This window comes from Mastigoproctus giganteus, chromosome 2 (assembly GCF_048544385.1).
Source record: "Mastigoproctus giganteus isolate SK-2022 chromosome 2, ASM4854438v1, whole genome shotgun sequence".
Lineage (NCBI taxonomy): Eukaryota > Metazoa > Arthropoda > Arachnida > Uropygi > Thelyphonidae > Mastigoproctus > Mastigoproctus giganteus.
This window is the reverse complement of record NC_143576.1, coordinates 96,034,522-96,048,199: the sequence shown is the minus strand read 5'-3', so window position 1 is coordinate 96,048,199 and position 13,678 is coordinate 96,034,522. Positions and strand designations below refer to the sequence as shown.

Here is a 13,678-nt window from a genome sequence, read left to right as displayed (position 1 = left end):
CTGTTATAAACTGGTAGTAAACTCGATCTAATTGCATTTGCGATTATACCGATAGCTGGAATTGTGTTGGTTTTTACGTTATTATGGTGAAATGTGTTTCTCCTTCGCTGATATAAAAAACATAAATACATTTTGAGAATCTTCTCTTCATTCCTGTCGTGTTGCGTTCGACTGCCATTTCTTGTAAACACAAAGGCGAATCGTGCATAAGCGAATTCGGTTCGTGTTATATAAGATATCGTTCCCCTATTTATAAATCGTGTATGATCGAATTCGTGTTATGTAAACACGTGTTATACGAGGACTGACTGTACATAGTAAGAACTTTTATTTTCACATATTTTTCTGTACATTTTTCTCAAAAAAAAAATTTACAAGCCTAATTTGAACACCTCTACTGTATAGGCAGATATATTTTTTAATAGGTGTCCTTCAGTAGTTACTATAAATTCACAGGAAATAAGCTTGTTCAATGCCTACTTAATTTCGTATTTAAATTGCAAGAGCCACTATAAGTATATCTTAGATAAGGTTTCGCACTCTTCTCTTGTTAACAACCCTACTTTAAATTAACCCAAGTGATTACTCTAACTTCCATTAATGGTTATAACCTTGGTTTCTTTCTTTGCTTGGGCTGTTTTGGGTTTAATTTGTTACAATATTGCATTACATCCCATCCCAGCATATTTCTAATGTGAGTTTAAGAGCGCAGTTGAACACCACAGTAATGCTAAAACAATAATTACTCCTGAGACTGAATAAATTTTGAATAAGAGATTAAACAGGTCACTTAATGAAAATAGTAATTAAAGAAATTTTGAATAATAATAATAATTTAGAAACAACATTCCACGTGAGTTTCTAACTGCCTTTCAGCTCTTTGTCAATGGTTAAAAAACTTGCAAGGAAAGTTCCAAAATAAGTCTACTGATATAGTTGATGAAGTTTCTTTTAGGAGTGATGGAGGGCCACTTGCATTGTGCAGTATCTTTGAACAGTAGAACACAATGCATGTAGCAGTCTACCATCCCTAGAAAAAACTTGAATGGAATGCAAGACAACTTACTTCCTGTAACATTTCTTTCATGGTTCTTTGATAGTAAAGAGCTGAAAGTTAGCTTTCAATGTGTGTACACACACTCATTTGCATTCATGGGTTATATATACAGGGTATCTGTAAAGGTCTTGGTAATAATTTAGATTTTATACAAGATGAAAACAACGTTGAATGCATTGGAAATATAATTTATTCTAGTTTTTAGGATATATAGTCATAAGATTATTAAGATTTAACATAATCGATACAGAGTGTTACACAATTTTGCAATTCTATAATAATGTTTTCCAGTTGTTTCAGTTACGGCCTTAATTGCATTTGTTATCCTGGTACATAGATCATTTGAACAGTGAGGTTTTGAGGAGTAAACCACACTTTACACACACAATACCTGACTGAGCCCCCTCTCTCTCACAGGTACCCCAGCTACTCTGAGCAAACCCTCATATACTGCCCCTCTAGATATGCACGATGAAAACAATACAAGGGCCAACTCGCAACAGCCATTTCAAATGGACAGCTCCAACGGAAAAATAGCGTAGGCAACAAGAACGCGACATAGGAAGGATGCTGCAGCACAAATGTATGTACACCTGATTCTCAGGATCCATACCCTGTCAGAAGCAACAGACATCCTCAGCTACCAAAAATCCAGGATGCTGAGTGATCAGGCCAATTACATGTGATACTCAACATCTTTTAAGCTTCTATAATGTAAACTATTAAAATGAAATTGAAGGAATTGTGCTGTCTGATAACTGCCTCCCATCCCCCACCCCCCTTCAGGTGAGCAACAGCACTTCCGGTGTCTTACACTTCATTCCTCAACTGGGATACTTGGTGAGGGGTCACAATGTAAACCCGTGCACCCAACTAGCATTCAAGGTTCTTCAAACCCTTCCAGTCATACAGATCATCAGTTGCATGGAAAAGAAGACTGAACTGACCCCAAGCCTAGTCAATCAAAGCTGAACAAAACACCTAGCATGCAGCTCAGAAAAATACCACACAATTGCAGCATTGCAACAATTCGTACATCGATGATCCCAAATTGAGGATGCCACCTGCCAAACCTACATGCTCCAGTCTAAGAATTGTGATAACACCCTTACTGTTCCAGCCTATAACCTGGGTCCAGATCATGGCAATGCGCTCGACAACTGGACTGAATTCTACTGAAAATAATTGGCCAAAACACATCTCCCCTTCCAGACCAGGAGCAAGCCACTCCTGTATAGGAATGTCCACCACCTCATGACACCAAGTGGTAACATCTCACAATTGTCCCCCAGAGCACAACCAATGACATTGCTTCAGCCTTGAGAGATGAGCGGCAGCTTGTTGTTGCAGTTGAACAGCTCTCAGCCAAATACAGGAACTATGCCTCCTTCAAGATCAAATGAGGCTCCGAACAGTATCAGAACATCAAAAGACCATCCTTGTTGGGATATCAGAGATGTGGTGTCATACTGATATTAGGAATGCAGAATTGGAATTTGGGGAGTACAAGTACAGAAAGGATAGGAAGGGAGGAGGTGTCATGCTTAATTAAGAAAAATTTAGAATTAAGAAAAACATAAAATCAAAAGAAGTGCATCCAGTTGATATAGATGAACAGTGCACTGTTGAGTCAGTTTGGTGTGACATAAGCACTGCGAAAGCAAAAATAAGAGTAGGAGTGTGTTATAGGCCTAATGACTCGAATGAGTACAATGAACAATTGCACAGAGAAATAGTGGGTTAGTAAATCAGAATGTCCTATAATTTGGGATTTTAACTTCCCAGATATTGACTGGAATTTGTGGGTTGGTCACTCACACACTAGTAAGACTTTTGTGGATTTATTGGATGATTGTTTTCTGCAGCAGCAGCATGTTCGAGAGGCAGCCAGAAAGGGTAATACTCCTGATCTGGTTATCAGCAGTGATCATTCATGTATCAAGAATTTGCAGATAAAGTAACCACTAGGTGGCAGTGATCACAGTGTACTGATATGGGATTTACTTAAAGATATAATTACCATCAGGGGTAAAGGAAAGGGTTTTTCCTTCAGTAAAGGTGAGTACAGTGGTCTCAGACAGTTTTTAAATTCTGTACAGTGGGATCAACTGACGTTGTTACCAACAGTAAATTCTAAGTGGCAAGCGTTCAAGGAATTAATCGTGGATGCTACTAAAAGTTTCATACCTATTAAGAAATATTGTTCAAGGTTTAGGCCTAAACGGTTATCAAATGAACTAATGAGACTCGTGACAGAAGAAAAATGCATGGGATGCCTATAAATTATCAAGCGACTCAGAAGCCTATGGCAGATATAAGCTAGTCTGTAATCAGGTCACAAATGAGGTTAGGCAGGCGAAGGCAGATTACGAGAAATCTTTGGCAAAGGATGCTAAGGAATACAGCAAGATTGTTTATTCTAAAAGGAAGGGGATGAATCTGATTGGTCCACTTGATATCAATGGTTCGACTGTTGATGATCCTGTTCAGATAGCAAACAAACTGAATGGGTATATTGCATCTACATTCACGCATGAGGAGTTATTAAGGTTTGAAAATGCCACAAGGTTATCAAAGTGGAGGAGAAATTGTTGAAGTTAAACATAAGAAAGGCACCTGGGGTGGATGGGATCTATCCAGTTATATTAAAGGAGGTGGCAAAGCAACTAAGCAAACCCTTGACATAATTATGAGAACATCCTTGGACTCAGGGGAGATCCCCACGGACTGGAAATGTGCAAATGTATCCCCAATTCACAAAGGGTGATCGAATGGTGACACGAGTAATTACAGACCAGTTATTTTAACTTCTGTTCCGGGTAAAATAATGGAGTCACTGGTTAAAGATGCATTGCAGGATCATCTAGACAGGCGCCTCCGTAGCCAGGTGGGAAGGAGCAGCAGTGCGTAGCACACGCTTCTTGATTAGACCGGGGTTCGAGCCCGTCACCACCAAATACGGAGGATGCGGAAAGGTCAGGGAATGACTACCACATATCCCAGAGCAATATGGCCTTAGTTGCTAATGCTCCTATAAACCAAATAATAAACAAACAAACAAGCATTGCAGGATCATCTAGACAAGACTGCAGCAATAATTCAGACACGGCATGGGTTTGTTAAGGGAAAGTCTTGTCTGACAAATTTGATAGGATATGATGTGGTAACAAAAGAACTGGATGCAAAAAGTAATTTTGATATCATATATTTGGACAGGAAAGCTTTTGACACTGTTGTGCATGGAAGACTATTGAACAAATTGGAGTAGAATGGTATTAAGGGTAAGTTGCTACAATGGATAAAAGGATGGTTGAGTGGGAGAAGACAGAGTGGTAATCAATGGGTGCTGCTCTTTGTGGACTAATGTTATTAGTGGAGTCCCACAGGGTTCGGTGTTGGGTCCACTGTTGCTTTGTATATTTATCAATGATATTGATGAAGGTATATCGGGCTTAGTGTCGAAGTTTGCAGATGATAAAAAGGTTGGCAGGGTTGTTAATGACAATAATGGCAGTGTGCTACTGCAACAGGATCTAGATAATTTGGGCACATGGGCTAAGAAGTGGCAACTAAAGTTTAACCTTGACAAATGCAAAGAACTGCATATGGGTAGAAGTTACCCAAGAGAAAAGTACCAACTGTGTGGTACTACACTTAAGGTGGTAGAAAATGAAAAAGACCTGGGAGTAATTGTGCAGTCAGATATGAAGTTTTCTGAGCAATGCAGACAGGCTGCCAGGGCAGGTCATGGGGATTTGTCAATGATATACATGAATTTTGCTAGCAGGGAAAAGGAGGTGATTGTCCCTCTGTATAAGGCAATGGTCATGCCACGCCTCGAGTACTGCATACTGGTCTGGAGGCCTCATTTTAGGAAGGATGTAGATTTGCTTGAGTATGTACAGAGAAGGGCAACAAGATTGGTGAGGAGAATGAAGGGATCTTCTTACCATGAAAGTTCTGCAAATTGCAGTGGCTGGAGACCAGACACCTGTGTGGTGATCTGATTGACGTGTATAAGGCCTTGAATGGGTTGAGCACACTGAATTCTGATGGGATCCTTGCACTTGTTCAGATTATGAACCTAAGGGGGCATAAATTCAAATTAAGAAAAGACAGATGTAGAATAGATGTGTGGAAATTTGCCTTTAGCCAGTGGGTGGTGAATTGATGGAACAAACTTCCATCTGTTGTTGTGGAAGTTGATAGGTTAAATAAACTTAAGGAGGAACTGGACAGGCCTTTGGAGCGAATGGGGTGATTTTTTTTTTTTTTTTTTTTTTTTTGAGTGATGCTGCATGAGCTCATACACTTGCTTTCTTGCATCACATGCCACTACTACTACATATGTCCAGTTGGAGCCATCATATGTCCCTTTTATAAGATAGCAAAACACCATAATAAAAAATTGTGAAATGCACAGGTCCCTAAAAGGAAACAGCCGATTAACCTATGGCCTCAGTAGCGATCATTCCACCCCAAAAGTGGATGCTACAGTATGTGCCCCACCTGCTTCCCTGCTACTCAAGTTACCTCCCTGTAGATACTTTTGAATGACAAGGAATAAACTTGAAACCATTGACAAAATTTTGTTATCCAAAGTATTTGATGTTTTTCTCACTGAGACCTGGATGGAATCCACTGAGGATTACATTGCAGCTACGACTCCCATTGGCTGTGATGCATGCTGCATCCAGGGATAAAGGGAAGGGGAGTAACTGTTCTACAATCGAGGTATCCTCGCCTTTGAGAACAGCAATTCACGCACTTTACACACTGCTTAAATTGAGGTCCATTCCCATTGAAGTTGTCATCTCCACACCCCACCAATGAAAATTGTCTGTGGAAACTTTAACCTCCCTCCATGTCTGGACCATATGAAAAGATTGCTCCTATCACAGCTTACCATAGTGGGCCTCACTATAGCCAATGATGGCCCCACAGGGAGTACAATCCAGCTTGACTTGCCCCTCACAACTATAGCCTGTACGCTTAAGACTCCTCGAGATGGCTACTTTAATTCTGACCATGACCCAATCCTAATACAACTGGAACCACCAATCTATGTTTCAATGCAAAACAACAGGCGGTACGAAGAACAGTCTACAGTCCAAAATTTCTGGATGTTTCCAAATGCATTGCAGCAGCATCTCTAATCCCATGGTATGTCCTTAAGTCCTGTGATACCCTACTAGCGGCTGACCTATTAACTAAATGGATTATCACATAGCTCAATAATCTGCCTCAAAGATAGTCACAATCACTCCCCACTCCAGAGCATGGTCCACCCCACATATAAACTCCAGGTTTCGATTAAAGTAGCAGCTCCATAAGCAATGGAATCAATCTGGTAAAACTAACGATAGGATAGCTTTTTTCAAGAGCACGAATCATTTTCAATCACTAAAAATTCCAGGCTGTCAAGAGCTATTTTGAACATTTGCTAACTGCTGGAACGATACCATACACAGAAGAAACCACAAGTTTCCCAGAGATGGATGGACTTCATTATTCTATTTGAAGATGTCATGAAATCCAACAAACCACATTAACTTTTCCATTCAATTTGACATAAATGGGTAACATAAGCCAAAGTATCACCAGTGGATCGACACTGACAGAATCCATACTGGTGATCGTTAATCATACAGAAGGTTTCTAGGTAGTTTAAGAGTTGGCGGTTAATTAATTTCTCCATTGCTTTAGAAAGAGTAGAGGTAATTGCGATGGTACGATAATTGGATGGGAGGGATTTGTCACCTTTTTAGGAACTGGCTGGATATAAGCAAATTTCCAAGCAGAAAGAAAAACACCTTTGGAATAAGAAAGTGAAAAAAAGGCAGCAAAGAACAGGAGTAAGTTGAGGAGCACAGGTTTTGAGAACAAGTGGAGAAATACCATAAGGGCCTGGTGCTCTCTTAGCATCAAGATTCGTGTGGTCTTCCATCCTTTTGATGGAAGACCACAAGAGGCATTGAATGGAGCATGTTGGGAATGGTGGGAGGTGCTTTACCAGTATCATTAATAAATGAGTTGGAAGAAAAATGGAAGGCTAGCAGGTCAGCCTTTTCCTTGGCTGAAGTGACAACAGAACCATCTGTTTTGACAGAGGTGGGAGCAGAGATGGGCAAAAATTGCAGCCAATAGCTTTAGCAAGAGACCAGAATGCTCAGCTGCCATTAGGGCAAGAAGGAAGTTTTCTACTCTTAGCCTGTTCAAAATCTTGTTTGGACTGATTAATAACTGCTTTACAATTGTTGTGAACTTTAGTGTAGGCAGAAAATGAAACTGAACAACTGGAAACAAGCCAATTATGATATGCAACATTCTTCTTCTGAACAGCCTTAGCACATTTATTGGAAAACCAAGGTTTAGATTAAGGACGAGATTTTAAAGTGGAGTTTGGAATAAAGAATTCCATTCCTACAAGAATAATTTTTCTGACACGATCTGAGCAAACGTTGACATTAGAAGTTTTGAAACATAATCTGACCAAGGAAAGGAAGAAAAGAAATCTCCAGGTCATCCCATTTTACATTCTTGTAATGCCAAACAACACTAGGTTGGGAATAGCCATGAGATAAAGGCTCCATTGGAGAAGAGACAATCACCAAAGTTGTGATCTGAGGTGCCAAAAGACCATTCACTTTGACCATGTACTTAGAAGGGTTGTTTGTGAGAAAAAGATCGTGTGTTGGTTTGTATGGTTACGATTGTCCGGTATTCTTGTAGGTAGATGAACAATCTGTGCAAGGTCATTAGTAATTGCAAAAGTCTCAGAATTTCGACTGGCTGGGTCTGTGTGACTAGAAAACTGAAGCCAGCTGGAGTTGTGAACATTAAAATCACCAAGGAAAATTACCTCACTGTTAGGAAAGTTGGACTGGAGAAAGTCAAGTTGTAAAGAGAGGAAGTCAGAGCTCCAAGTGATTAGTGGAGTTGGGAGAATGGTAGAGACAACAGATGAATTTGACCAAATGATGTAGAGAGATTTTAAGCCAGAGAAGATTGAAAAGAGGAGATTCCAAATACCAAGTCTCTGACAGGGAATATCGGAACGGACATATGCACAAGTATACCACCTTTGAGGCAAAAGGAATCGTACAGCGAATAATTTCGGCAACTGAGGTGAGCAGTAGTTGAATCAACCGATAACTGAGATTCTGTCAGAAAAAGTATATGGGGTTTGGTAGACTGCAAGTGGAAATGGACATCGTTGAGATTAGAATTGAGACCATGTATCTTTGTGAAATGAAATAGGAAGTGTTTGGGAGGTTTAGATTTTTTGCAGATAAGCTTACTCTATTCATTTTTAGTTTCTAGAGCAAAGTTTCCGGCATATTCCCTCATACTTCTCCTTCAACCCATGCACGGTACTAAGTACTATAGGTTTTGTGTTTGGGATTTTCATAAAAAAAAAAAAAAAAAAAAAAGTTTGACAGTTCATAATGTATTCAATAATGCATTCATAACACCTGATGAGGAAAAATCCTTTCCTCATCAGGTGTTATGCTTCTGGGCCTACCTGCTCGTACTCCATGTTCGAAGTGCCCATGTTCTCTAAGGCATTGATGTACCCTGGTGAATGTGCGCCTGTTGGGCTACCTTCGGCGGGGAAATGCTTCTTGGTATAAACGTGCAGCCTCGAATGCACTGCCGTTCGCTTTACCATACATGAAGTGCATGTCCGCATACTTTGTTGCTTTCCATGTTGACTGTCCTTTGACTGTACTAATATGCCTGTTACGTCTCAGAGCATTGAGAGAGGGGAAAGGGAGAGAATGAGCATAACCTGACCTAAACAAGTCAGTGGTGGATTCCAACTCTGTACAGTTCACCTTGTCAGTGGTGGATCCCAACTAGAAATGTGCAATATCTCTAAAACAATTTACTTAAGGACCCATGTTTACTATGCTTTTTTTGCATATCTCTGTCTGTACAGTTCTCCTTTAAATTATTGACCATCACTTTTGAAATGCCCTGTATAATTAAAATACAATAACTTAATTGTATAATTTATTAATATAAACTTTTACTTTATTAAAGTTTTATTTCTACAGTATCTTGGTGGCAACAAGATTTGTTCTTAATATGATGCTTAAGGCCTTTTTTTTTTTTTTTTTTTTTTTTTTCAATGTAAGGTCTTGCTGCTTGGGAACAAGAAACCCTGAAATAACTTCTCTCCTCTCCTAGTAGTTTAAGTTATTTCAGGGTTTCTGTTCCTATTAATTTAGTTCAGTATGGAAGACACTATTTGCAATGTAGTGTAAACAGATAGTCAGGTGAAAATCAATAGTTGGTTGAAGGTCATTTACTATCCTCTCTCATTCTGTATACCTTTCACCCACATAATTTGTGCACTAAATACTGAAAGTAAGCATTGTTTTTTGGGCCAACAGTTTGTTGGTGAGAAGTGGTGGTTTTTTTAATGTATTCACACTAAAACATCACCCCTTCTCATTGAGAAGCTAATTAATCCTCTATATTTATTTTTTCCTGACTTTTGTCAGGAAGGACCGTGGCAGCATGTTAATGATTTATTGGACCTTTGTAAGTAGGTAGGTAGAAGTATGACATTATTCCTCTGTATAAAATGATGGTTATACTACACTTAGAATATGGTATTTAGGTCTGGAGGCTGCACCTAAATCAGGAACCACAATGACTTGTCAGTCATTATAATTAAGTGTAATAGCAGTTTTTCCCAGCATCCAATAATGTAGTTTTTAAGTGCAACACTTTATTATTAAGTGTCAATTACTTCATAATGTTTAATTTGGTGATCTAGAATAGCCCATGTATGTCATTTCACACAATATTTGAAGGGCATTGGAAGAGTTTTTTAAAAGCTGTATGTATATTTTAAATTGACTGCTTTGAACAATATAGAATATTTAATACTTAGAACTAAAATGTCATTTTATAATTCTCTGTTCCTAACAGTATGCAGTGAATTTATTTCACTGACCAAGGTCAAAAGCGTTGTGATGATCTCATCCCCACCAGTTGGAGAAGTATATAGCAAAGGATATACACGGTTGCAGTGCCAATGGATTATCCAGGGCCCACCAGACACAACACTGGAACTGCAGTTCACAAGTTTAAAACTTCGGGGAGCACTGGATCGATTGGCTGTCAACAATGGTGGAAGCTGCAACTCTCATACATTGTGGGAGGCCAGCATTCTTAATGAGGATGAAAGTAAAGGTAATAATGCTTGCTGTTTAGGTATAACCAACTCATACCACTTTTGCTAGTAAGGCATAATCAGGTAGTGTTACAAAGAAATGAAACTTCAGTTGTCTTTCTTTAACTGCTTAAATAAGTTAATATTTGTACTTTAAGTCAGGATGGCAAATGGTGATCGCAAAGCATTTTGTTCAATTTCAGTGCCTAGAAATGAGAATGAAAACCACCACTGCCAGAAATCTGATTAATACTGGCTTTGATTTAGATTTTAAGATTCATTTTTATTTACCTAACTAATGCACTTTAAGAATAAAATTATAATTCTATGACTAGTGTATTTTATTTAAAATAGCGATCCACTTGTAAAAAATTGATAGTTCAATGTCAAGGGCCCCGGGTGCCAAGCGATTGTGACTGAGCGATTTATCTGTGCCTTATAGTGCGATTTCCAAAAAGTGATATATAGTTCTTTTGCATTCCTCTCATTAAGTAATCTATTTATTTTATAACTGCTCTTGCTACAAAAGTACCTGTACAGAGCAAGAAAGACAAGCCACTTTTCTTTTTTCATAGTCTTATTACTAACCCCCTACTACTTCTCACTTGGTCACACCAGGCACTGCTCCTGCCTCCCCGTGGCGGGGCCGGAAACCTTGGCAGAAAAGCTCATCTGCCAAGGGCGAAAAGGAGCAAAGATGGAGCAAAATGATTATCCATCTTTAGAGTCGACAAGCTCTCGGCCACATACTGAAATTGATTATGACATTTCACAACCCAAGAGGTTGAAAACAAATTCAACAACCAAAGAGTTTCCTTCCTTTTTAATTTTACATTCACTTTCAGAACAACCTCTCAGCAAATTATCTCCTTTCCTCATCCAGAAACACCTGGAGAGTATTGCAGGATCTCCGAAGACTGAAGAGGCTGCAATCTGGAGACCTTCTTTTAGAAACAACAAAAAGTAGATATTCAGAGAAACTCTTACAACTTTCAAATTTTGCTGGGATACCAATTAAAGTATCTCCCCATGCTACCTTAAATACATCCAAAGGTGTGATTTCTAGCTGGGATCTGTTGAACGTGACAGAGGATGAAATGACTCAAGAACTTCACGATCAAAATGTTACTGCATCAAAAAGAATCATGATTAAAAAAGACAATAACCTTACACCTACCAGGAATATTATTCTTACATTTAATTCCCCAAACCTACCATCAACAGTAAAAGCTGGCTATCTACTTTGCCGTGTTCGCCCGTATATACCCAATCCCTTGAGATGCTACAAGTGCCAAAAGTATGGTCACTCTCAGACAACATGTAGAGGAAACCCAGTTTGTCCAAACTTGTGGATCTTCCGATCATACTCAGTCTGAATGTTTGGCGACAGAAAAGACATGTCCCAACTGTAAAGGTAACCATCCTGCATATTCTAAAACTTGAGAGATGGAAAACTGAGAAACAAATTGTTAAATATAAGGTTGAGAACAAGGTAAGCTTTCAAGAAGCAAGGAAAATAATTGCTCCTACCATGCCCAAACGTACCTATGCAAATGTTGCACAAAAACAACAAACAGTATCCACCCAAACTGAAGTTACCGTCCCCTCAAACATATCAATCTCTGACTGGGCTCGAGCTGTCCTCTCTCAGCAACAGTCCAGTATCCCCAAGCATTCAGACCAGGCAAGTAACACTCCTCTTACAATACCAGCAACATCTCCTACTCTACCGGAAGATCCAATATTAGAAATTCATGCCGAAGAAGAAGAAATGGACACTGGTCGACCAGTTTTCCTAAAAAAAGACAAACAAAAATTGGAACGTCATAAACCAGTCACCTTCAAAAAGCAGTCAGATACATCTCAAACAATTAAACACAAATAATGGCCTTCATTGTACAATGGAACTGCAGAGGCTTTCGTTGCAACACAGATGATATCCATAATCTAATTAACCAGTATTCTGCAGTTGCTCTCTGTCTCCAAGAAACTTACTTAACCTCGCAAATTTCTCCATCGAGAAATTTGTGAGGTTTAATTCAAAGATCCCAACTAAGCATATCCCACTTCGAACTGAAATAGAAGCTGTTGCGGTTCGTATAACTCTCCATATTGCAATAACACTAGTCTCAATCTATTTACAGCCAAACCATACTTATTGTTTAAAAGAACTTGAAGACCTCCTCATACAGATACCTCCACCTCTCTGTATATTAGGGGACTTTAATGGGCACAACCCCCTATGGGGTGGTTCTAAATTGTATACACGTGGTCGACTCATTGAAAGACTTTTAGATGCACTAAACCTCACCATACTGAATACTGGCACGCACACTCACATTCAGCTCCCAACTGGACATACTTCAGCAATAGATCTTTCCATTTGTTCTCCAGTACTGGTCCCGACCATAGAGTGGTATGTTATAAACGATCCTATGGGCAGTGATCACTTCCCAATCGTATGCAAGGTATTGATAGCACAGACTCCTTTAACTAAACCCTGCAGGAAATGGAAATTTACAAGAGCAAACTGGGCAAAATTTCAGTCATCAATCTCTTTCGATGAGGAAAAAATCCGTCTCCACCGTATTGATGATGTGACAGATTACATCACGTCGCATCTCTTAAACGTGGCTAAAGATACAATACCATTATCAAATCCACCGGGTCGAAAGCACTATAATTATTGGTGGAATGAGGAATGCACCAAAGCAAAAAATAAAGCGTGGAATTTGTTTCGGCAATATCCCATTACAGCCAATCTGATAAATTATAAGAAAGTAAGGGCAAAAGCACGCTTCATACAGAGGCAAGCCAAAAAAGAATCCTGGACCCATTTTGCATCAACAATTAACAGAAATACTGACAGAAAATTAATGTGGAAAAAAATTAGACAGCTTTCTGGTAAGTTTCCAACCATACCCTCTCCAGTCCTCTCCTGGAATGGGCGAGATTTAACTAGTCCCTCGGATATAGCTAACGCTTTGGGCAATACTTTTGCTGAGATCTCAGCAACATCAGCTTATACTACATCTTTCCAACGAATTAAAAACAGTCGAGAACGGTATTCTATTAACTTCCAAACTGCCCACATTCTACCATATAACAAACCTCTACAATATTCTGAATTATTGCATGCCATTAAAACAGCTCGTAATGGTGCCGCCGAACCAGATGGGATCTATTATGTCATGCTGCAACATCTTAATGACAAAGCTTTGCGCCTCCTCCTGGTCTTTTACAACCGTATTTTTTTAGAAAAAACTTATCCAGCTTCTTGGCACCACTCTATTGTTTTGGCGTTCCTGAAGCCTGGAAAAGATCCAACCAGTCCCCATAACTATAGACCTATATCTCTGTCAAGCTGCCTCAGCAAAATCCTTGAAAAAATTGTCCACAATAGACTCGTCTGGATCATAGAGTCACATCATCTA

The 13,678-nt window shown here is 39.2% G+C and overlaps 1 protein-coding gene across 4 annotated transcripts in view; it reads left to right on the top strand.

The window, feature by feature from the left end:
* The window catches only part of LOC150089441 (cubilin-like), a 321,441-nt gene that overhangs the window by 77,824 nt on the left and 229,939 nt on the right, over positions 1-13,678 (top strand). For all 4 annotated transcript variants that reach the window (XR_016548045.1, XM_090389480.1, XM_090389481.1 and 1 more), the window contains exon 6: positions 10,001-10,264. Coding sequence is in view for 3 of the 4 variants with exons in the window: in XM_090389480.1 (XP_090245606.1) it covers positions 10,001-10,264 (264 nt within the window). In the remaining variant the exon portion in view is untranslated. The remainder of the gene's footprint in view (positions 1-10,000; positions 10,265-13,678) is intronic.